Below are 25,414 nucleotides of genomic sequence, written 5' to 3' on the forward strand. Positions count from 1 at the left end.
CAAGCCTACAAAAAATCCTTTAATTTCTGTAAAATAAAGAATTTCTTCTTACAAAAGAATCTAAAAAAAAGAAGAATGAAATACATTTTAGGATTAAATAAAAAATTATTCATATTAAGAAGGAAAAAATTTCTGAGGGCATTTTTTTCTTCTCTCAAAAGTTGATCAGGGTAGTAGATTACATACGAATTCGGTTGTTGGGTTGGGTTGAGGGTTTGTCCCTCCCAAAAATAAACTATTTCTTTATAAAATCATGTATTTTCAAGAAGAAGATATTTGTGATCTGACGACTTGACATAGTCCTAATTGATTTTTTTCCCATCGTTATCACCACCGCTGCACGGCAGTTCACTATCAAGACCTAGTATCTACAGGGAAACTCAATTTGTGTAGGGGATAAAGCTACCCTAGACTCGACGCGACGAGCCCATTGGCGAAGCCAGAATTTTTCTTCTGTTGCACTTCCTGAGTTACGAACTAGTAGCTAAAAGAGGTACAAACAGACTTCACCGGCTTTTCGCAGTCAAAATAGACATATTAGAGACATATTAGAATGTACAGTACAGACATATAATAAAGTTCATATATATATATATATATATATATATATATATATATATATATATATATATATATATATATATATATATATATATATATATATATATATATATATATATATATATATATATATATGTATATATATATATATATATATATATATATATATATATATATATATATATATATATATACAAACATAAGTGTTCTACAATTTTCTAGAAAACGTTAGAAATGGAAACATTAGGTTTTGGGAGGGATACTGAGCTGGAATAATATTCAAATACGATATTTAAGAATATCGCGGGTACGAATTCGAGACATATTTCGAGATGTGAGGTGTGCACATGGCTGCTACGATACATTAATATAAGGATGAAAAAGAAAAGCATTAAAAAATATGTTATTAGACAAGATTTGAAATCATGTATGTACGACTCCAAACCTGACCCTTTTTGTTCCCATAACCAGAAGTATTATTCATAGAACCAGCCCAATTTAATAAAGTCAAGATAACTGGAGATGACAAAACGAAAAAAATAGACCATAATAGAATTTAAACGCACACAAAAAAAACACAGGATGAAGCCGAAAAAAACATAATCCCAATAAGATCTTCTAAATTTGAAAATCTTTGAAAGATGACATGAATTATTGTCAGCCTCATTACCAGCACATTGCTGAGTTTACCGCAAATTAAGCCTCATCAAATCGTAACCTCTTCTTTTTTGAGACATGATAAATGGTGTTAATTCAAAATCATTTAGGATGAGGGGATATAGGCCTGTTTTTCAAAATCTTGTGAAAGAAAATTTGTTGTTTGTTCTTCAATTTTTTTAGATATTTTAGAAAAAAAAGGCATGTTCGATGGAAATACTCCCCAAAAAGTTAATTCAGAATCTTTGGAAGGCAAAATAATGTCAGGGAGTATATGCCCTCCCCTGATGCAACTGGGTATGGCCAACCAATTCCACTATCCAAACATAACAGGCAATCGTTCGTTGAAACTTGACCCTCCTTTGACTTGCAAATAATAAAAAAAAATCAAATTTTTGATTAATTGACAGAATCCTATCAATGATTTTGATTGGCAAGGGATTACGAATCAAAATCAGAGTCTCATAACCGAAGTATAAATTCAAGTAGGGAAATGCTTAAACTACGTGCTATGCGCGATCATCTATCATCTCCCATTTTTAAGAAGCAATAACACGTCAACTACTTTGAACATGGTGCAACTGTCATGGTGCATGGTGCAATGTGGTGCAATCGCCGACAGATACAATTGATTTTTCTCTTTTTAAATCATCAACAAATATTTGAAGATAGACTTTTAAACATGAGCACTAAGTTTGGTCCGATCGAGTACCTAATATTTACATGTTATAAGGAAGCAAATTCCTCTGTGGTTTGTACAACATTCTCATCAATCTGGAGCTAGACAAAATAGCTGGGGGGGGGGAGAGATAAAGGATTTGTAAGTTATAAGTCCGCCTCTTACTAGGTCGACTTTAGGACACCCTAGATGATATTTGATAGCTGGTTAATGACGTTCTACCGGTGAAGGGTTTGGCTGGCATGATTTCATTATTGACGCTCTTCATCCATTCTCAAAAGTTGTTTTTCACTCAAGTGGGACGTCTCCATCATAGCCCCTCTCCAGATTATTTCATGAATTAGATCATGTAGCCCATGGCAGATGCCAAGTAAATAGAATTTCTTTACTATTTAGGTTAACCTGTACCCCCCTTTCTTTGCCACAAAACAATCTTACCTACGTGTCTGTTCGCATCAACTTGAGATGAAAATAATGGAGCACATTGACATAGAAAGTTTATGTGACAACAAGAATCTCTCTCGTTTTAGTTAATATTTTAACAAGAGTAAATCAGAGTTTTTTTTACCAGGGATACAGAGGGGGGGGGACACTTGTCAATGTTAGGGCTCTATGAAGTCCATTTTAGTGGAATATCCAAGGGTTTTCAGGGTTTTTATGAAAAAAAATTATTAAAAATTTGGAGGAGTGCGCGAACCCCCAATTACAAGCATAAAAAGGAGGAACAGAAAAAAAAGATAAAAAGCGAGATTTTAGTGGTCCATTTCTAGTCAAATGTAGAAATTTCGAGTGTAATGTTGAAGTCTAAAAATTTCCCTGACTAAATTACGGAAAACAGAATATCTTAGACGTTGAGATCGTATACGTAGACGTCATAAAAAGATCGATATATCTGTAGCCGGACAAATCTAATTATACAGTACCTCTAATTATTCTGGGGAGGGGAGGAGGAGAATGGAGACGGCTCAATCCTTCCCAAACCTTTCCTTGGAAGATGTAAGTGGAAAGTTGTTTCAAAAGTCAGTCTAAAAGAGGAATCGAAGAGAAGGTTTGCCTTCAGCTGACAGACAGATTTATTCCCATTTGCAAATATCCTAAGTTTCTAGGTAAGAAACTTACCAGCTGAAGGTAAGTTTTGAGTAGAATATTACTACTAAGAACTCACTGCAGTTCCAGGCCACCTGAGGAAACAAAGGCTGCGAACGCTTCCCCCTCCCTAATATTTCAATATGAAAGAATATTAAAGATCCGACCATTCTTTCAGAAAACATTAATTAGCATCCACAGTTGGTGTCAATTTACAAAATTATGATGGGATAGTTTCAAAATGAGTGTCAATTTTGTTCACTTTTTTTCAATGAAAAAGGCCAAAAATACTTAATGAATATAACAAAAAAGTATTCTTCAAAACCAGGAAAAGGACAAAAAATCTAAGGAGGGGGGAAGAACAAATGCCTTCAGTTGCAAGAAAGATTTCTGGTAGCTGGTGAAAAGATTAATTTCCATCAATAAATGTTTTAAGTTTCTAGGTAAGAGGTCCATTAAGCCAGTCTTGAGGGATGGGCGATTCACCCTACACATTCTTTGTGCTATATTTATATCTGTAAGAGTGTCTTACCTGTTTTCCGAATGGCATCTGCGAATTCGACTCATTAATCAAAACGTTTGAAGCTGTTTTGGCTGAACTCTCTGCTTTCTTTGGCCTCCCTCTCTTCATATACAAAAAGAAAAAGCAAATATTAAGAAGGAGCAGGGTCAAAGAGTAAGAAAGAGAGGGGCTTTGTTCTCCAAAAAAAAGGAAACTAGTTAATATATAAATTTGCCAGTTATATACATTATAATAAATTTAATATATAAATTTATATGCATATATAGTACACCTTTTCAAACAATTTGCAGATTTCGTCTTAACAATACAAGCATCTGTCATCATTAATTCTTAACTTTGATTTCCTTTTTTGCTTCTTTGCTTTGCTTCGCATTTTCACTCTGCCATCTTTATTTAATTCTTTACTCTGTCATCACCAATTCTTTACTATAATATTTTACTAATTATGAATAATTTCAAATTTAGTTAGTTATTTTCAAAAAGCCCGATGTTTAAAACATTAACAGCTAAAAATATTGCACTAATAAACATGGTAATAATATAATAATATATATGGTATTATATATAATATAATACTATATTATATAACACTATATATTATATTATATATATTATTATATAATATATATAATAATATATATGGTAAATATGGTAATAATATAATATATATATATATATATATAACACTATATATTATATTATATATATTATTATATAATATATATAATAATATATATGGTAAATATGGTAATAATATAATATATATATATATAAATATATATATAATATATATATATATATATAATAATATATATATAAATATATAATAATATAATATATATATATATAAATATATATATATATATATATATATATATATATATATATATATATATATATATATATATATATATATATATATATATATATATATATATATATATATATATATATATATATATATATATATATATATATATATATATATATATATATATATATATATATATATATATATATATATATATATATATATATATATACTGTTACTACTACTACTACTACTACTACTAATAACTCACTGCACCACCAAGCCGCCTGAGGCCAACACAGCTACGCACGCTCCTCCTCCAACCTAATCTATTTAAAGCCTCCCTCTTTACATCCTCCCAGGAAGTTCCAATTTCCTTTAAATCTTTATTTATGACATCCTCCCAACCCAGACAAGGACGACCTGCTTTCCGTGTAGCCCCAGACGGTTGGCCAAAAAGGACAATCTTCGGTAATCTGTCATCCTTCATCCATAGAATGTGGCCTAGCCATCTCAACCTTTCTTTCATTATAGCCTCAGAAAGCGGGATTGAACCACACTTTTCGTACAACCTACTGTTTGAAATACGGTCAGTCAGCCGGGTACCCAGAACAATCCGTAGGCAATTTCTCTGGAAAACATCTAGTAAATTTTCATCTGCTTTTCGGAGTGCCCATGCTTCAGAGCCATATTTGACCACTGTCATCACTGTAGCTTCCAATATTCTAATCTTGGTTTGTAGGCTTATCTTTCTATTCTTCCAAACTTTTTTTAACTGTGAAAAAACACCCTGAGCTTTAGCTATTCTACTTTTAACATCTTCACTGCTCCCACCATCTTTACTAACAATACTACCAAGGTAACTGAAGCTACCAACCTGATCAATCTTTTCGTTACCTAATGTCACCTGTTCATCTTCACTTATTCCTAGCCTTAGTGACTTAGTCTTCTTAACATTAATTTTCAAGCCTATTTTAGCACCATGAACTCGTAAAACCTCTAAAAATTCATTCATTTTGCTAACACTTTCATCTAATATGCTTAAATCATCAGCATAATCTAAGTCCAGGAGCGTCCTTCCTCCCCATTTGATTCCATGGTCTCCAATTGCCTTTCCTGTGCTCCTTAAGACGAAGTCCATCAAAATGATCCATATAAAGGGGGATAGAACACAACCCTGCTAAACTCCTGATTTAATACAAAACCAGTTGCTAACCTCATTTCCTACCTTAACCGCAGCAGTATTATTCTCGTGCATAGCGCAAATCACTTTAATGTATTTTTCTGGTATACCATATAACGATAAGACCTTTGTTAACGCTGTATATATATATATATATATATATATATATATATATATATATATATATATATATATATATATATATATATATATATATATATATATATATATATATATATATATATATATATATATATATATATATATATATGTATATATATATATATATATATATATATATATATATATATATATACATATACATGCATATATATATATATATATATATATATATATATATATATATATATATATATATATATATATTATATATATATATATATGTATGTATATGCATGTATATGTATGGTATGATATATATATATATGTATATATATATATATATATATATATATATATATATATATATATATATATATATATATATATATATATATATATATATATATATATATATATATATATATATATATATATATATATATATATATATATATATATATATATATATATATATATATATATATATATATATATATATATATATATATATATATATATATATATATATATATATATATATATATATATATATATATATCACTAACTGTTGGGGTGGCGCGAGGCGCCGCCCCAACACCTAGTTGGTGGGGGCGCTTCGCGCCCCCCCCCCCCAAGCCACCCGCGCGCGTAAGTCGTTACAAGCCATATTAGTTACAAGCCATATTAGTTACACGCCATTGTAGTTGTGTCCCTGTGTCTCACCTGTGAATATAGATATATATATATATATATATATATATATATATATATATATATATATATATATATATATATATATATATATATATATATATATATATATATATATATATATATATATATATATATATATATATATATATATATATATGTTTTCAACTATGTAAAACTTGCGAATATACAACATTCTTCGCTGTCCCATTGTCTGTGCATATAAATAGATTGTCAGGTTTACCGACTCTTGAACATGCAACATATAATTGCCCATGGGAAAAACAATCCGTATTCGGATCTATACCTCATTATTCCAATGATTGCCCTTGAGCTTTGTTGAGGGTAATTACTAATCGAACATTCCCTGTGTCCCCGTCATCATTTATATATTCCCTGTGCCCCCCAGCGTCCCCGTTGTAGTTGTGTCCCTGTGTCTCGGTCGTCATTTATATTCCCTGTGTCCCGGTCGTCATTTGTGTCCCGGTGTCCCAGTCTGTAATTTCTCTTTGAGTGTCCCGGCCGTCATTTATATTCCCTGTGTCCCGGTTTCCCGGTCGTCATTTGTGTCCCGGTGTCCCGGTCTGTAATTTCTCTTTGAGTGTCCCGGTCGTCATTTATATTCCCTGTGTCATGTGTCAAACAAAATCCAGAATACGCCCTTGATTGTACCTACTAATTCTGGAACTCAAAATTAGGACTGAAACTTGCAAATTTCAATCTTTGAAAACCAATAAATAAAATATATGACATTAAAGTATCTCCCTGTATATAAGATAGACCAACCATCAATACTTTCTTGCAATCAAATAAAAAAAAAGTTTTTTTCAACTGAAATTAACGAGCAATATTAAGCCTTAAAACGTTTTTTTTTTTGGGGGGTAGGGGGTAGGGACAGGTAGTAATATATCAAAGAAAATCTATTTTCCTAGCGCAAAGGTTGTAGCAAATAACTATCCTACGGGTGCTATGTAATAAATGGAGGTAATATCATGTAGGTACATCAACATGGACTTTCTGAGCACCGAAGTTAGGTATCCTATCCCCATTTTTAAGCACTTAAGAATAAACTAGGGTACAAGAAATTACCAAGCAACTACCCTGATTTTTGATCAAAAGAGATTCTACTGGGATACCAAATAACTGACTTTAGTTGTGTCCTTTATACAAAATTTCTAAATTATTAACTAAAATGAGTATAAGCCCATTAGGTGTATGAATTAAGGAGTATTAATTAGGGTTTTCATTAAAATGATTATATTTACTTAAAGGGGGTATAAACCTAGAAATCCCTTCTACCTGAACAAGACCTTTTTGGTGTAATATATGTGTAGAGGTAATAGTACATTTAAACAGTGGCGTAATGTCGTTAATATCCCGGGAGGGGGCAAAGTTGGAGCCAATTTTCCCAAATCAAGTAAAAATGACAGCGAACAATGAAAAATGAGCCAAGCGGTACCATAAACGAGCCAAATGAAAATGAGCCAAACAGTACCATAAAGGCAAAGATATATTAAAGAAAACTGGCCCGTTTCTCTGGATGTTTAAATTATGCAGGCTTATCTTAATTTGGCGAGATGTTTTTTTTGCAGAAGATTTTTTTAGCCAAGAACGAACTTGAAAACTTGGTAGATAGAATTTAGGTCGCGTCTTCACCCACGTGCCAGTCGCCAATACATTTCCAGTTAATTAAAGGAAAGATTTTTCTCAGGAACTCTGTAAATCATAAATTTAAAAAACACAAAAATAGTTTGTCGGATTTTGAACAATTGAATTCAAGCAAGAACTGTGGAAAAAGTATTTGGCGAGTGACGAGTGTTTCGCAAAACTTTTGGCAAAAAGTTTTAAATTCCATTTTTTCCGTTCCATATTGAGTTTTAAAGAATATCCTGGATAAGAGCCACATCCCCCTTGAGCGTGTAATAAAGCTTAAAAAACGTTGACGAAGGCCGTCTAAGCAAAAAAGAAGGAAAATTATAAGGCGAAAAAAAACTCAATGATTCACAAAAGTAAGCACGCCAGTGCTTAGGTGTAAGACTTTTAGGTGTTCTAACCTAAAAGTCTTACGGTCACGCTAAAAAAGCGTGACCTTTTCTTTATTATCATAAAATTGATATGTATAGCGTACATTCTTAGATTTTACTATGTCTTACTTAGTTTTAAATATAAAATGTTCAGGGTTAAAGAAACATCGCCATCGAGCCTCTAATAGGGCTCGAAAAACGTTCACGAAGGCCGTCAAAATAAAAAATGTGGCCTTTTTTTATTATCATAAAACTGATATGTATAGCGTACATTCTTAGATTTTACTATGTCTTATTTAGTTTTAAATATAAAATGTTCAGGGTTAAAGCCACACCACCATTGAGCCTCTAATAGGGCTCGAAAAACGTTCACGAAGGTCGTCAAAATAAAAAGGCAGAACCATATAACGCAAAACAAAGCTCGGTCATGACGTGACTCTACCTGCAGAACTTCAAAGAGCGTTATGTGATTTTTTTATTACCCTAAAACTGATATGTACAGCGTACATTCTTATATTTTACTATGTCTTACTTAGTTTTAAATATAAAATGTTCAAGGTTAAAGCCAGATCGCTATTGAGCCTCTAATAGGGCTCAAAAAACGTTCACGAAGGCCGTCAAAACAAAAAGGCAGAACCATATAACGCAAAAAAAGCTCGCTCATGACGTGACTTTACCTGCAGAACTTCAAAGAGCGTTTTGTGACTTTTTTATTATCATAAACTTGATATGTATAGCGTACATTCTTAGATTTTACTATGTCTTACTTAGTTTTAAATATAAAATGTTCAGGGTTAAAGAAACATCGCCATCAAGCCTCTAATAGGGCTCGAAAAACGTTCACGAAGGCCGTCAAAATAAAAAATTTGGCCTTTTTTTATTATCATAAAACTGATATGTATAGCGTACATTCTTAGATTTTACTATGTCTTATTTAGTTTTAAATATAAAATGTTCAGGGTTAAAGCCACACCACCATTGAGCCTCTAATAGGGCTCGAAAAACGTTCACGAAGGCCGTCAAAATAAAAAGGCAGAACCATATAACGCAAAAAAAAGCTCGGTCATGACGTGACTCTACCTGCAGAACTTCAAAGAGCGTTATGTGACTTTTTTATTATCCTAAAACTGATATGTACAGCGTACATTCTTAGATTTTACTATTTCTTATTAGGTTTAAATATAAAATGTTCAGGGTTAAAGCCAGATCGCCATTGAACCTCTAATAGGGATCGAAAAACGTTCACGAAGGCCGTCAAAATAAAAAGGCAGAACCATATAACGCAAAAAAAGCTCGGTCATGACGTGACTTCACCTGCAGAACTTCAAAGAGCGTTATGTGACTTTTTTTATTATCCTAAAACTGATATGTATAGCGTACATTCTTAGGTCTTATTTATTTTTAAATATAAAATGTTCAGGGTTAAAGCCACATTACCATTGAGCCTCTAATAGGGCTCGAAAAACATTCACGAAAGTCGTCAAAATAAAAAAGCAGAACCATATAACGCAAAAACAAGCTCGGTCATGACGTGACTTCATTTACAGAACTTCAAAGAGCGCTAGGTGACCTTTTTTTTATTATCATAAAGCTGACATGTACAGCGTACATTCTTAGATTTTACTATGTCTTATTTAGTTTTAAATATAAAATGTTCAGGGTTAAAGCCAAATCGCCATCCATCCTCTAGTAGGGCTCGAAAAACGTTCACGAAGGCCGTCAAAATAAAAAAAAAGCAGAACCATATAACGCAAAAAAAAGCTCGGTCATGACGTGACTTCACCTGAAGTACTTCAAAGGGCGTTATGTGACCTTTTTTTATTATCCTAAAACTGATATGTATAGCGTACATTCTTAGGTCTTATTTATTTTTAAACATAAAATGTTCAGGGTTAAAGCCACATCACCATTGAGCCTCTAATAGGGCTCAAAAAACGTTAACGAAGGCCGTCAAAATAAAAAAGCAGAACCATATAACACAAAAAAAAAGCTCGGCGAGACGCGAAAGTACTGGTGGTCCACAAATGATGCAAGTTAACTCGGTTGCAGAGCTTCAAAAGTACAAAATAGCTTCTTTTTTTATTTATTGAAAAATTGAGATAACGCCTTTTGAACTACAACAGTTGACTGCTCGTTAAAAGGCAATTTAATTAATTCTAAATTACTTAGAAATTACTTATTGAACTCTCAAGATAAATGACCGTTTCTGTTCATTTTCCAAAATGCTTTGTATCCTATATTCTACAGGGTTTTTTTTTATCCAGGAGGAATTTATTTTAATATCTATTTAAATAAATAAGAAATAAATCATATTTAAATAAAAATTTGTTATGGACCTTGATTATGCACCTCAACATATCATTTAACTTGGCAGATATACTAAGGGTCAGACTCACCTTAGTGCTTAATATAACTTCGATCGACCCTAATTATACTGAGTTCTTCAATGTCCCCTAGATTGTTGGTAACCACCCTGATAAGACACTTTTCCTGGTCCTCCTTCGAGTGGGTTATACTTACCCCTTTCATTCATTTACTGGAATCTTGCATTGTTCACCATTTTATAATTGGGGTTCAACTGATAGTGTTTTCTAAACTCAACGGTAATTTCTTCCCCCTCTGATTTTCTGGATTCACTTAAAAATTCTCTATTCCTGCCCCTATCATTTTGTGACAGGGATTTCTTTTTGTCCCCTTTATTTTTATTTCAACTGATTGACGTTAGTTTTTTCTTTGCTCTGTGGAACATCTTCAGCCTCCTTCTTAAATTTATCCTTTTTAATTAATTCTATGGTTTCTTCAATTCTATTCTTTTTTGCCGGATTCCATGGATAGATTTGTGTTCTGTAACAAATCTGACAAGTGACTCTGTTAAATCTAGGAGTTCCTTTTGACGTTTTCCACTTAACTGTAGCAGTATTGCCTGGCAACAATCTTGAACTGCACCCTTTGCAGATTGTTCTCCTCAACTGCGGCGAAAACATTGTCAGTGACTTGTTTTTGATTGTAGCTAACTGCTTCCCATAAGCAAGATTCAGCACCGGTGAAACCAAGGCTATTAGATCCTGCAATTGGTAGAGATAATTCAAACGATGCAAAGAAACTTTGTTACGGATGCCCTGAACTTCATTACCAGTTAATATTTTGGCACTAAAATAATTTTTCTTTTTGTGCAACTGATTGGGTTGAATCCGCTTAGAACGTCCTTTCTTTTTCTGTTTGTCAACCTTTGGTGTTTGGCCTTTCACTTCACCGGCATGAGCTAATGAGGCGTGAAGAACTTCACCTTCGAGTAGATTTCTGCTGAATTCAGTTGTTTCTTGAATTCCATTCCAAAGGATATCTTCAGTGAATGCGGATCCATTTAAAAACAGCCTGATTTCAGACTCCTTAGGACCTTGAACGGCAGCAACTTGCTCCTTGAGAGCACCATCGTCACACCTGATGACTCGGGTGTTAGAGTCAGTTCCTCTGACAAAGATTTGCACTGATTTTTTCCTTGCAGACTCTTGATCATCTGCTGTTGCACATCTCTCATTGGGCAATTTATCTCTGGTAAAATCACTACAAGTCGTATTCTTTTTCCTTTTTGTCATATTCTTCAGTTTGTCAACTCATCTGTTAAATCTTTTAAATAGCAATTTTTAAGTGGCGCACAAATGAAAAAGAATTTTATATTTTGTTTTATGTATACACTAATCAATACTTTAGACACCAAAATCGGTAGCCCCAAAGAATCAAATTATCTTGCTCCTTTCAACTTTTTGTGTTAAATCAAGGTTAAAAGATGATTGTAGAAAAATCTCCGTCAAAAAAATAATGACGTAATTTGACAATCGATGTAATCAATTACGTTTAATAAAGCGTAATCACATCAAGTACCAACAGACTAGTTAAAAACCGCACAATATAAATTTCACCTGATCATGAATAATATTCACCCAAGACGAGTTCATCTTGCTAGCAATTTAATTTGGATAAATTTTTTTATCTCGCCACCATTTCCCTGGAAGTTCAAAACACTCTACTATAAAACATTACTTAAATATTGTGCTACAGGGTGTGACAAATAATAGAAAACTGATTAAAAAAAAGTTTTTCATTTTTAACGTAAAGTTATTATTTTGTTGCATAAGCTTAACGTAACAATTGATGATTAAAAGGAAGAGATAGGACCCGAATATTGACAGTGGGCTGGAATAGTCCATATTAATTCCAACTAAATGCAATAATCAACCCCATAAAGTTTCAAGTTTTCCAATTTTAATCTTTAAATCTAGAAGAATCTGCTGGATATATTTTTTTCTACTGTGGCTTTTAATTGAAGGTATCATTTCAACTGAATCTTCCCAATAGCGATTTTATGGCCAAGACATTATTAAACTTATGACAAAACTAACAAGTGATAAACAATCAAAAATCATTTCAACTTTCATTTTCATCAGCAATCGCAAACTTTCGTTTTTCAGGTTGTCCTCTCGGTATACTTTTGTCAAACTTTTAATGTTAAAATGGCTTTTTACTAATTAACCGAGTTTACCGTAAATGATGTCATTGCGACATTATAATATAGTCGTCTATATGACGGCATTAATGGTTGTAACCTAAATACACCCTATTATATGAGTACACGGTGTTACTGCAATATTATAATTTAAGTCACTCTTTAAATGTATATGAATGGGACGTCACTTAAATGACAATTGTATTTCCAAAATTAAGGTACAGAACGCATTTTCCCAAAGTCATGATCCATCTATGTCATTCTTTTCCAGCAAGACAGTCCTGGAGAGTTAATTTTCAGAAGAAAATGTCGAGCCGTTTTGGAAAAAAAATGTGACCATAAAAAAATAATACTGGGAGCCAGGGCTTCGCCCAGACCCTGGCACACGGCACGCGGCGCGCTTGTACTAAAAGTAATTAGAGGGCAACCAGCCTCCTTCCATAAGCTTTTTTCTCCGAATGCATCCGATTAAAATTTTGTAATAGCTATTTTGGTAAAAGTAGTCCAAAAGCCAAATAATTATACCTCCAGGGTTGATAACTTATCCAGCCCCTGGGACAAGTGCTGCAAGTTATGCTAGTTGCCCATCGTCAACATACAAGGAAAAGGTGGTTGCATAAGCTTTGGAAGGGGCTCATTCAAATGGAAATCAAAAGTTATATTGCCCTAATTCAGAGTTCAAAAGTGATTGGAGGGCAATCAGCCCTCTACCTTTCCCCCATACCCTTTTCCCCAAAATGCATCCGATCAATATTTTTGGATAGCCATTTTGTTAAAAATAGTCCAAAATTTTAATAGCCCTAACTCAAGGGTAGACAAGACCCCAAGAGCCCTGGGGTCAAGGGCTGTAAGTTTTGCAAGTTGCCCATTGTTTACATACAAGGTTTACAAGAAAAGAGGACATGTTTGATCCTAGATCCCCAAAAAAGCTTAGAACTTGTAAGTGAAACTTTAAGGAAATGTTGACAGGGATGCCCAATACAATCAAAACAACTGTCTGCTGGCTGATTGTGAAAAGAGAATGTTGACAATATTTGACGAACGGCTGAGGGTTTTAGGTTGAAACTTTAAGGTATTTTGAGGAGATGTTGGACTTAGACTGAAGGGGAATTAACCCCCGTCCCCTTCTCCTTGACATTTTTAGTTGTCCTACCTCCTCTAAAATGATAGAAATTTTTAATCGTCATTTTCCTCAAACAATTCAAAAGGACTAATAGCTATGGATCCAGTGACCCCATGCCCCCCCACATCCCTGGGGCAAGGATTGTATATTATGCAATTTTCCCATGGTTTACATGCAGGATTTATCATTAGAAATATACAAGTTGATTAATTTTGGTGGCATCTGAAAAGATTAAGGGGTATTAAGGTGAAACTTTGGAGAATATCTGAGGTTATTAAGTTGTAACTTTCAGGACATGTTGAGGAGGATATTGAAAAGTGATTGGATGGCTACCAGCCCCTTCCCATGCCATTTTAGTTGCCTTACCAAGAAAAAATCTGATCAATCATCAACGACCAATCAAAACATTCGGGTGTATCGTCAATATCTATAGAACGGCTGAGGGTATTAAGCTGAAAATTTAAGAGAATGCTGAAGAGCTATGGCGGGGCAAGTCAAAACAATCTAGTCAAAACATCTAGTAACTATGCCTCCGGGGATGCGTAAGCGATCGGAGAGCAACAACTCCCCCAAATGCATTCTATCATAATTTTTAGATATTTATTTTGCGTAAAATAGTCCAAATGTTAAATACCTATGCCTAGAGGGTTGACAAAGCCTCCACAGCCCCCTGGGCAAGGACTTCAGGTTATGCAACTTGTCCATTGTTAACAAATGAGATTCTAATGGAAGGCGTGGTCGTATAAACTTCGGAGGGAGCTCATTCAATTCGAAATCGAAAGTTCTAGTTCCCTTTTTTAAGGGTCCAAAAGTGGTCAGAGGGCAGTCAGCCCCGCACAGTCTTTTCCCCCAAACGCATCAAATCTAAATTTGGAAATTCTTACTTTATTCTTTGGTTTCACCGGTGACTTAACTGCCTTCTCCGTTTTCCTCGATGACTTACGCTTTTTCTAAAAAGAAGAAAAGAACAAAATTATATACCGTTTACGAAAGACATGAAAAATAAAATTAAATAAATAAAAAATCCCAAAACAGACCAGAAAAACACAAAGAATAAAAAAAAAGAAAGTAAGCTAAATAATTTCAGAAGTTTTTGATAATGGTAAATAGAACAGTAAATATGAAAGGGTAAAAACTAAAAGTACGAGTAAAACGTAAAATATAAGGAGTAAATTTGTTTCCTCATCTCCCATTTGTATGCTTACAAATTGAGGTATGGGTGAATCCCCGGAATGAAAAAAATGCCAATTTTTTAGATTTTTGCTATTCTTTTTGCTTGGAAGCATATTTCCAGCATATGTCGATGTGGAAATTTTGTAAGTGGCTTTGGCTGCATAGATGTTTAAAGAGAGTTTTTAGTACTTTCACCAAACATATTAGCAAACCTGCGGATTAGTTTTAATTTCGTTTTTATTTTTTAATGACGTTTTCATTTTTAATGACGTATTAGTTTTAACGACGTTTAATTTCATCAAACATCATCAATTTTGCCAAATAATGTCGTCAGAATTCTTCCGCCCGAATAAGGCGTTGATTCCAACAGGGTTGATTTCGTTATAAATTCCACGAATTTATAATTCACTACATATTTATATAATTGACAAATGGTCTTGCACAAATATTTTCATGTATTTAAGCTACTTTCAGATATTTTAGTATACATTGGAATACATTGTAAGACCGACCGAAGCTAAGCAAGGGCCATCTTTAAGGGCAAAAGGCCATAAGAAACAGAAAGGGGCTAGACAGAAAGCCTATATACTATCTGTTAGGATACTATGTGTGTAAAATCCAGTGTTTGTGTATCAAATCATCAAGAGTCTTTCTTTCCCTCCACTGAACTTGCAGCTAAAGTATTCCCTCCTTCCACTGCACTCGACTTTCCCTCCAGTCCACACTCGACTCTATTGAACTCCCTCACATCCTCCACTTTCCCTCCAATTATCATACAGCTAAAGTATTCCCTCCCTCCACTGAACTCCACTTTCCCTCCGCTCCACTCCATACTCTACTCTATTGAACTCCCTCCCTCCCTCCACTTTCCCTCCACTGCAATTGCAGCTAAAGTATCCCCTCCCTCTATTGAATTCCGTTTTCCCTCCACTCCATTCCACACTCCTCTCCATTGAACTTCCTTCCTCCCTTCATTTTCCCTCTTCTGAACTTGCAGCTAAAGTATTCAGGAAATAAAGATAAAAAATTTTTGAATAACTTTAGACCCAGTAGAGTAGTTCCAATCTATAATCTCTACAAGAATTACACTGGAAAACACAAACTTCCAGAAATTGAGCCCAGAATGACGTCATAATAGCGAGCCTATATTACAAGGGGCGAAGGCCCTAGCAAGTAAAAAGAGACAGCAAAAAGCAAGCAAAGCCAGTTTTCGGCTAGCTAAACTACTAAAATTGGGCCTGGAAGTTTTTCCAGCTAACTCGGAAAAACATGTTTAAATATGCACCTTTTCTAATTTTTCAATTCACTTTTTGAAAAATATCATCTGATCTTCTTCCCGTCAAGAGAAGAACATGTTTTCGCCTACGGTTGCCAAGGGAATTTCAGAACCTAAGGGAATCCCTGTGGGGAAAGGCTTTTTAAGAATTCCTGGATATATTCTTGCTTCATACTTTTACTCGTAAAAAAAATTAAAAAAAAAGAAAGAAAAATGATCCTTATTTTCACTGAAGTTCAACAGGAGATTTCAGTAAAAAATGTATTAATATTCTATTTCTTTCTACAAAAATTATTTCTTTCTAGTTCTTTCTTTAATTCCTTTTAGTAATTTATTTCTACGAAAATAAACAGGGACTGTGAAAAACGAACATAAAACAGACAAACAAGCGACTGCGATTAATAAAATACACGTAAATGCAACACGTAAGATACGCAAATACAATCATCATAAATCTACAGAAAAAGAAATCTTAAGAATTTTTCCTGCCTTAGAATATCTCCAAAAACCACCTCATTTTTTTTATTGAAATAAGCTTCTTCATGTTCAAACTGAAAAATCCTGATATTTGAATTTTCATTAATTCAATTTTTCTTTTTATTTGATTTTATAATTTTCTCGAAACCTTTCTATCTCATATACTGGAGTTATATCATGTTACTTAGTTCAGTTTTAGCTCTGAGTGGTAATTGCTTTGAAAAACTAAAACAATGCTGACAGATTTATCTAAATAATCGTTAATTAAAGTCTACAAACCGAATTTCACCACACTCCTTATTCACTAATTACAAATCCTAATAAATCTTTTAGAATTGTCTCAGTTAAATTAATGGCCACTGAATTCCACTTTTTGTACTCTTTGTGATGTATCTTGAGAAACTTTATCTCATTAAAAATAAATTTAGCTGGAAAACTAAAATCGGGCACAGAGCTTAACATACCACAGCCTTTACTAAACTATAAGCCTGGAGTGTGCAAGCGAGTAAGCATAAAATTAATTTTTAGTTTTTAAACTGAAAATCAAGCTGGGCATTAATCTATTATAATATAGATAATTAATTTATATTATTCTATAATGTTATAGATAATAATTTATTATAATAAGTAAAAATAGCAACACATCAGCAAATGGGATTATACTCCGGGCAACAAGACAGGTGAAAAAAAAATTATATAACCGTGAATGTCCAAAATCTGGTTAATGTCGAAATGCACCAGTAAATGTACAAAATTCCTTTTCTCTGCTTGGATTCAATAAGCTTTGCGAGTCAGCTTTTTCAGTCTTATGCAAGCTATGATGGTACAAGTTGAAGGTAGGTTAAATTATGTTATTTTGGATTAGATTAGGTTAAATTTGATTATTAATAATCAGAAATGGGTTAAAAACCTAAGCTAACCATCTAACCCAACCTGCCATCCTCAAACATTGCATTAAACTGAAAAAGTTGACTGGCAACACTGACTAATCCAAGGAGAAAAAAAGGTGTTTCGCACATTCACGAAATTCGATTAGTCACGGTAACATGTACATAACTAAATATTTAATACTATTCTATATTGTAAAGTTATAGATAATTGTCTATTATAACAAGTAGAAAAAGTAACATATCCGCAAATAGGAATACAACACGAGCAACAAGACAGCTGAAAATATATACACAGCTGAATAATTTATACTGTTATGGGAAAAGTTCTGAAGATGCCAGTAGCAGAATTCGATAGAATTTCGAAAGTCGTGAACATTTAAGCAGCAAACCCTATGTTTTGATAGCTTTGATACTCTTTGAACAAAAAGTATTTTTATATGTAAAAACGGTATTTTCAGACAAAATCTGACAACAAATTGGAAAAATGCCAAGTAGCATTGCTAATTTGTTACCCTACTTTTTGCATGGCGGTTATAGATAATTATCTGTTATAATAAGTAAAAATATTAATGTATCAGAAAATAGGAATATACCATGAGCAACAAGACAGCTGAAAGATATATATTGATTTCTAAGCCAAGTTTGAAACTGGACAAAAATCAAAAAATGCAATAAGAGTTGGAACAACCTATGGCATTTTTTTTTTCTTTTTTTTCTTTTTTTTTACTAATATTATAAAAAAAAGTGCTACTGGATCAGCATACACAGTCTGTTTGCAAGCGGCAGTAAATATATTTCCGAAAGGGTAAACAGCTCAACCCTAGCAGAGGGCTGAGCTCGTTATTGAGCTACATTATTTATCAAAATATGAATTATATACAGATTGTACAATATTACGTATAACCAACATAATAACAATCGTTATTTTCTTTCCCACTCTTCATTATTTTTCTTTATTTTTTTATTTCTTCATTTTTCATTCACTATCTTTATTAATCAGAATATTTAACCATCGAGTGATTTAATTCATCTTAAGTGTTGGTTTTCTCTCAGCCCTTCGAACTGTACATACTACCGAGAAAATTCAGATTTTATTACTTAAAAAAATATCAAAAAGGATAAAAAAGGAGAACGAAGAAAAAACAGGGTAACGGGATAGCCAAACAGGATAGCCATTGAAAAAGAGATTAAAATGCAAGTATTTTGGTTGAAGCCTTCGCTCAACCGTCCTCAGTGCAGGAATAAGAATAATCAAAAGGAAAATAAAAAATTCTGATTTTATTAATAATAGAAAACGTAGGAGAACCAAGAAAAAAAAACAAATAAATCAAAACCAGTGAAAAGGAATAATTGACCAAAAAAATATACAAGATGAATCTAAAAAAAAACTAAATTAGAAGAGGCCTGTCTTCGGTAACTGTGAAAAGGCAACTGAATGAAAAAAAAAGGCAAGAACCTGAAGGCAAGGACCGACATTAATATTAAAAAAAAATAGAAATTATTCCGTATACAAAATCGGGGGGACTGCCCCTTCCTCAATCCTCGCTCTTTACGCTTGTCTTTAAAAATACTTCTTATTCAAATTCAATGACCCTTGTGTTTGAGCAGTCTTTCTTAAAGAATTTTAACAAAAAGTCTAACTATACCATAAAGAGCATAGGTTGAGGAAGAAACAGCACACTCCCCTAGCATACGGAACAATTTCCGTAGGTTTTTGACTCTTAAGGAGAGGGAAATCATCGAACGAGTTCCTATATCAACATCAATCCATACGACTCTACCACAAAAACAAGAAAAAAACATACGATTATTGTTCAGAAGAAGCAAAAAACAACCCACTCCAACAGCAACACCAACGAAAACACCCACCTCTCCAAGCAAAAACCAACCAAATAACGACTCTCCAATAGCCATCATCATTAGCATCATTTATGACTTACTAGAAACTCACTTGACATCTGGAATTCAGATGCTAGGTGGAAATTTATTTAACCGTAAGCTCATCAGACTCGCGGCATCAGTCATACCATTGAATACCCACCCCGAGACAATAGTTTTGCTACACCAGGACTAAAACCCTCGTCCTGAAGGAAATAAGATTAAAGACCCAGTGCGCCGTCCACTCAGCTAGGGTGGCCAGCATCATTGATTACAAACCTTTTTAGTTTATTATTTAGGTACTTGTATGAAATACGCTCTACCTAATGTTCTTGTAATATGTTTCTCTGACACTCAGTCCTAATGAAATATATAAAAGTGAGATAAAATATAATACTTTAGAAATAAATTTTTGATATATATTTGCACATTAGGGGGGGGGGGGTAAACATAGCGAGTCTGCATGCCTAATGTGTTAAGTACAATTATTCTCCACATTGTATACTAAGAAATTTTTTTCTAAAACTTCACTCTATCCAAATAATTTCCCCCCCCCCTAATGTGCACATATATAGCCTAAATTATATATTTTCCATCTATTGTGCCACTTCTCTTTGTCTTTTCTCACTCTAAGCTGAAAGAAACTAACGAAACAAAACCGGTTTCTATAAGGCGTCAATGAATGACAAACTTGAGCGGTAGGGCGTTTATTATACAAGTACCATTATTTAAGTTTAACAAGGACAAATTGACACAATCAAAGACATCAAAGACAAAAAGATAAAAATCTTACTTTTAGATTATGTATATTAGCAGCACAGGAATAATATATCTGATTGCATTTTTTAATAGCTTTACAGACAACTTTAAATTTAGGTAAGTAACGTTAATCAGCAATATTTTTATTTTGAGTTTTCGCTCTCATAATTTTCCTTGGTCCTAGGAATTAAAAGCCTATTTCTCTGTAGATTTTTTGTGACTCAGTGACGATGCCCCTTACAGGTATAGTAACTGTGCTGTTCAAGACCCCCTCCAATGGCAATGACAACACCCTTCATAGGCATACTATTTTTGCTGTCTAAGGACTCAGCCAGGGTTCATAAGAAAGGTCAGGATTCCACGCCACTCACAGGCATAATAAATGCACTGTCAAAATAATCTATTGACAGTCCATCAATACAATGCTATAGTAAACGAATTTGCTGTTCCAAACAGAAGATAAACATCTAGCAAAAAATCTCAATAACATAGTAAAAATAAAAAGTTGGCGCCATATTTGAAAGACAAGTTCATTATCTTAATCAATGTAGCTGGCATAGACTCCAGTTGTTTTGGTTCTAAGGTGCCTATAACAAAAAGTTTGCCGAGAAACTATTCATTTTCGGAACTGTCGACGTGAACAAACATAACCTTGAATGAATATTGCGAAATAGATTGGTTAACTTTAATAAATAGCTGAGCAATACCAAAACAGGGATTTAATTTTTATGGCAACAATGTTATGTTTACAATAAGAATTAACACTATCGAAAACACTTTAAATGAATTCCAACCCCCAGTCAAAAGTCTAGATGGATATTTTTCTCTTAGCGATTTTTTTATATAGGCCCTAGCAATTATAAGCCGATTCTGTACACGTTTCAATATCAAAATTTTATAAGTAAAATGAAAATCTTTTTTCCCGTTTTCGTTTTCGTCAGAAAAATAGAGTAAAAAAAAACTAGTGCCGAGCAAACATAAAGAAACATAACCTTGAATAAATACTGCAAAATAGATCGGTTATAAGCGTTACTAAGAGACATTTTACTCTTGTGGCAACTAAATTTTTGTTAAGGGTTGACAGTATCGAAAACAGTTCAAATAAGTTTTTAAATCTAGTCAAAAGTTTGACATTACTTTTGCTAGAAAGTTTCTGTCAGATATCGACTTTGGTGACGATATCGCACCAGTTTGTGAAAATTTCGGTGTCCGCTACAGAAAAGCTACGTTTAAAAGTTCACCAGTCTAAAACCAAGACACTGCCTTGTAGATAGTGCACAATTAGCCCTATCGTATGGCCACGATGGTGGGACATTCAAGCTATTCACCTACTTAGTTCAACTGTCAGCTTAAATGGAAATATAAATGCTGGTATAACTGCAACGGTGACGGCCTTCTTCGGCCTGAAAAATATTTCACGACACCAGATTAGCCGTCACACCAAAAGGCCTTCTTCACCACCAGAAGGTCTTCTTTGGCCGTTTTCTGAAAAAATATTTCACAACAACAGATTAGCCGTCGCACCTAAAAGCCTTCTTCACCATCAGAAGGCCAGAAGGCCTTCTTCGGCCGTCTTCTGAAAGAAAATTTTCATGACACCAGATTAGCCGTCACACCAAACGGTCTTTTTCATCACCAGAAGGCCAGAACGCCTTCTTCGGCCGTCTTCTGAAAAAATATTTCACGACATCAGATTAGGCGTCGCACCAAAAGGCCTTTTTCGCCACCAGAAGACCAGAAGACCTTCTTCGGCCGTCTTCTGAAAAAAATATTTCATGACACCAGATTAGCCGTCGCACCAAAAGGCCTTCTTCATGACCAGAAGGCCAGAAGGCCTTCTTCAGCCGTCTACTGGAAAAATCTTTCACGAAACCAGATTAGCCGTCGCACCAAAGCACGAATCTGCTCTACCTCGGTAGCTAACATTATAGTACTCGTCAGAGATGTGATTCATTATCCAGACAAAGATGATAAAGGTAGATACTATCGAAAGAAATACCTCCACAAAATCCAACATGTTGCTCGAGCCTCGCTCACTGGGTTAACATCGTCATCCGCTTTCCCTTCCCACTAAAACACCTGCCCGATTCATCTTCGATTTCAATTAAACTGCAAGCGACTAAAAACACACCAGAGGAACACAACGAACAAAATGGACGGACGTTATCCGTGGTGGACCCACTAGCTGAAGCATTGAGCATACAGACACACACATATATGCTACTACTACTACCACTATCATCTCACAGCAGCATAAAGCCACCTCAGGTCAACACAGCTACGCACACTCCTCCTCCATCCCAATCAATTCAAAACCTCCCTCTTTACAACCTCTTAGGAAGTTCCCATTTCCCCTAAATCTTTCCTTACAATCTACTCCTATTCCAACCGAGAACGAAATGCTTTTCATTAAGCCCTCCTAGACGGTTGGCCGAAAAGAACAATCTTTAGTAATATGTCACCTTTCATCCGAAGAGTGCCCAAGCCATCTCAAACCTTATCTCATTAAAGGTAGGCAAGCTTCGCCAAACCGTAGTCAATTTTTCTGGAAAACATCTAGCATATCTTCCTCCATTTTTCGGAGCGCCCATACTTTATAACTATACTTGACCTCTGTCATCACTGTAGCTTCCAATGTTCTAATCTTGGTTTAGAGACTCATCTTCCTATTCTTCCAAATTTTTTCAACTGTAAAAAAAACATCCTAGGCCTTGGCTATTCTGCTTCTACATGTTGCTTATGGTTATTCATTTATATTTTAGTTATATTTTAATCATTATTATTCTGCTCGGGTACTATGCTCTTTTATATTTTGAAATTTTGAAACAAAACCTCGCGTCTTATGACCATCTTTGAAGACTGTACCATCTACTAACTGATAATGTTCTACGTTCAAAATATAGTAAAATGTTCCATCTTTTTATATCTTCGTTATATCGTTGTAAAATGAGTCTATGTTTTTTTGTTTTTTTTTATAAAGACATAAACTTTCCTTTTTATGTATACAGTAATCTAACAAAATATATCTGTTGTTGGGACACAAGAACAGTAATTAATTTTAAGTCTAGTTTAATTTAATGCTTTTGTTATAAAATTTTTTTTCTTGAGTACAATTTTCTGTTATTTCACTTACCAAGAGAGCCAAAATTCACAAAAATATAACTAAAAAGTAGCTTTAACTGTTAATATCGGCTTTTTTAAACTTAGTGAACTATTGACTTGGTTCTTTTAGTGTTCTATTATTGTGTTGTATGGCCCATAACAATCAAAGCTTTTTGGGCCAAATAACTTTTTTACGTTTGTAACAGTGTTTTAGTATTAATAAAATGGTTGAAGATTGATTGACTTCACTTATTGGTGTCATGATAAACTGCATTATTTATTCACGTAGAATAGCAGAATAGATGGCAGAGTTTTCAAAGATGGTTGGAAGACGTTATATAAAATTTGTGCGTGCTTGATTATCAAATAAATAATTATAGGATAGTCAAATATCGTGGATTATACTAATGCAACTGCTACTACTACTAATACTACTAAATAACACAAAGCTGCCCAATGCCAACACAAATGCGCATGCAACTTCTCCTTAGTAAACCTTAATAAATCTAAATTTATTTTTATTTGAAATAAATAAAACTAAAGTAAATCTTTTTTTCGTAGCATAAGCATACAAATTGACTAGGTACGATATAAGTCACTGTGAATCAAAAGTTGTCAATAGTTTTTGAACGTATCGATACTTCGATGTCGATACCAAGTATCGATACCGATACCAGTCGATACCCGTTTTACGGGTATCGAAGTCGATACCAGGTTATGAAGTCGATACCAAGTCGATACCCGTTTTACTTGGAAAACCATGCGTCATAGCATAGTAATGTTGCTTTGTAGTAAAAATTTAATAGCGCTGGACACTGAAGATCCAAAAAGAATGGGAAAGGTATACCTTTTCAAAAATATAGCGTAGACAGTTATAGCGTAGATACAACTGTAATACCTAAAAATATGGTAGAAAGAGTAGCGAACACGGCTAGTGAGAAAGGACTCACGATCAGTATCGCCAAACATAGTATCTTTCAACCAAAGAGAATACTTTTATATACCTTCATGTAGAACCTACTGAGAGAGTGGAAAAGTCATCGAAGGATTATAAAGGTTTAGCTACTAGTGAGATTCAAGGCAGGGTTAGTAAAGCTTGGTCCATGACCAGCACCGCAAACCACTTCGGACTAGAGGGAAAATAAACCTCGTAACGAGGCTCAGGGTCTACTCAGCATGTGAGCATTCAATATTGTCATATGGATGTGAGACCTGACCCCTCAAGGCAGAGGAAGAGTGTCAGCTTGACACTTTTGACCGAAAATGTCTACAGGCTGTTTGCAACATACGGCTGGCGCGAAAAATCAGCCACCAACGTCTGATGAAAGTATGCGGACAAAAGCGGGACGTTTCCATCATGATCAAGAAATGACATCTCAAGTGGCCAGGTCACGTACTGAGGGGTCTGGAAGAGACCCTGACGTACCATGTACTACTAGCGGCCCCCACTTCCTCGTGGAAAAAAACCACTTGACCAGATGAAATCTTGACATAACGTCGTTAGAAAGGATGTCGAACCGCTTGAGGGATTCCGAAAGCAAGGTCGCAAGTGGGACAGGGCGTGGCTGGAGTTTATTCGACCATTCGCAGAAGAGAGAACCCAATGGAGACATTTGCTCCGGCAACTTTTTGATGTCGGTATGGGCTGAATAGCCTGTGTCCCGCCTTAAGTAAGTTAGTAAGTTATAGTGTAGCGTCTGGCAACTTTTAAAAAAGTAGAAAATTTTTAAAGAAAATTGGGTTTATGTTGTCATTAATCTCATATGCAATAAAAATAAAATTGAAATACTGGTAATTAAGTGATATTATATGAAATATTATTATGGTAAAACTAAATATAAGTAAAATATATATATATATAATTGAATACTAAA

General features: G+C 34.0%; 1 protein-coding gene across 1 annotated transcript in view; it reads right to left on the reverse strand.

Annotated features, from left to right (window-relative positions):
* LOC136039595 (uncharacterized) overlaps positions 1 to 25,414 on the reverse strand; it is a 210,282-nt gene that overhangs the window by 87,318 nt on the left and 97,550 nt on the right. Inside the window, exons 10-11 of the mRNA XM_065723457.1 lie at positions 14,870 to 14,935; positions 3,516 to 3,608 (exon numbers count right to left, since the gene is read on the reverse strand). Of these exons, the coding sequence (XP_065579529.1) occupies positions 3,516 to 3,608; positions 14,870 to 14,935 (159 nt within the window). The remainder of the gene's footprint in view (positions 1 to 3,515; positions 3,609 to 14,869; positions 14,936 to 25,414) is intronic.

Source organism: Artemia franciscana, chromosome 19 (assembly GCF_032884065.1).
Source record: "Artemia franciscana chromosome 19, ASM3288406v1, whole genome shotgun sequence".
NCBI lineage: Eukaryota > Metazoa > Arthropoda > Branchiopoda > Anostraca > Artemiidae > Artemia > Artemia franciscana.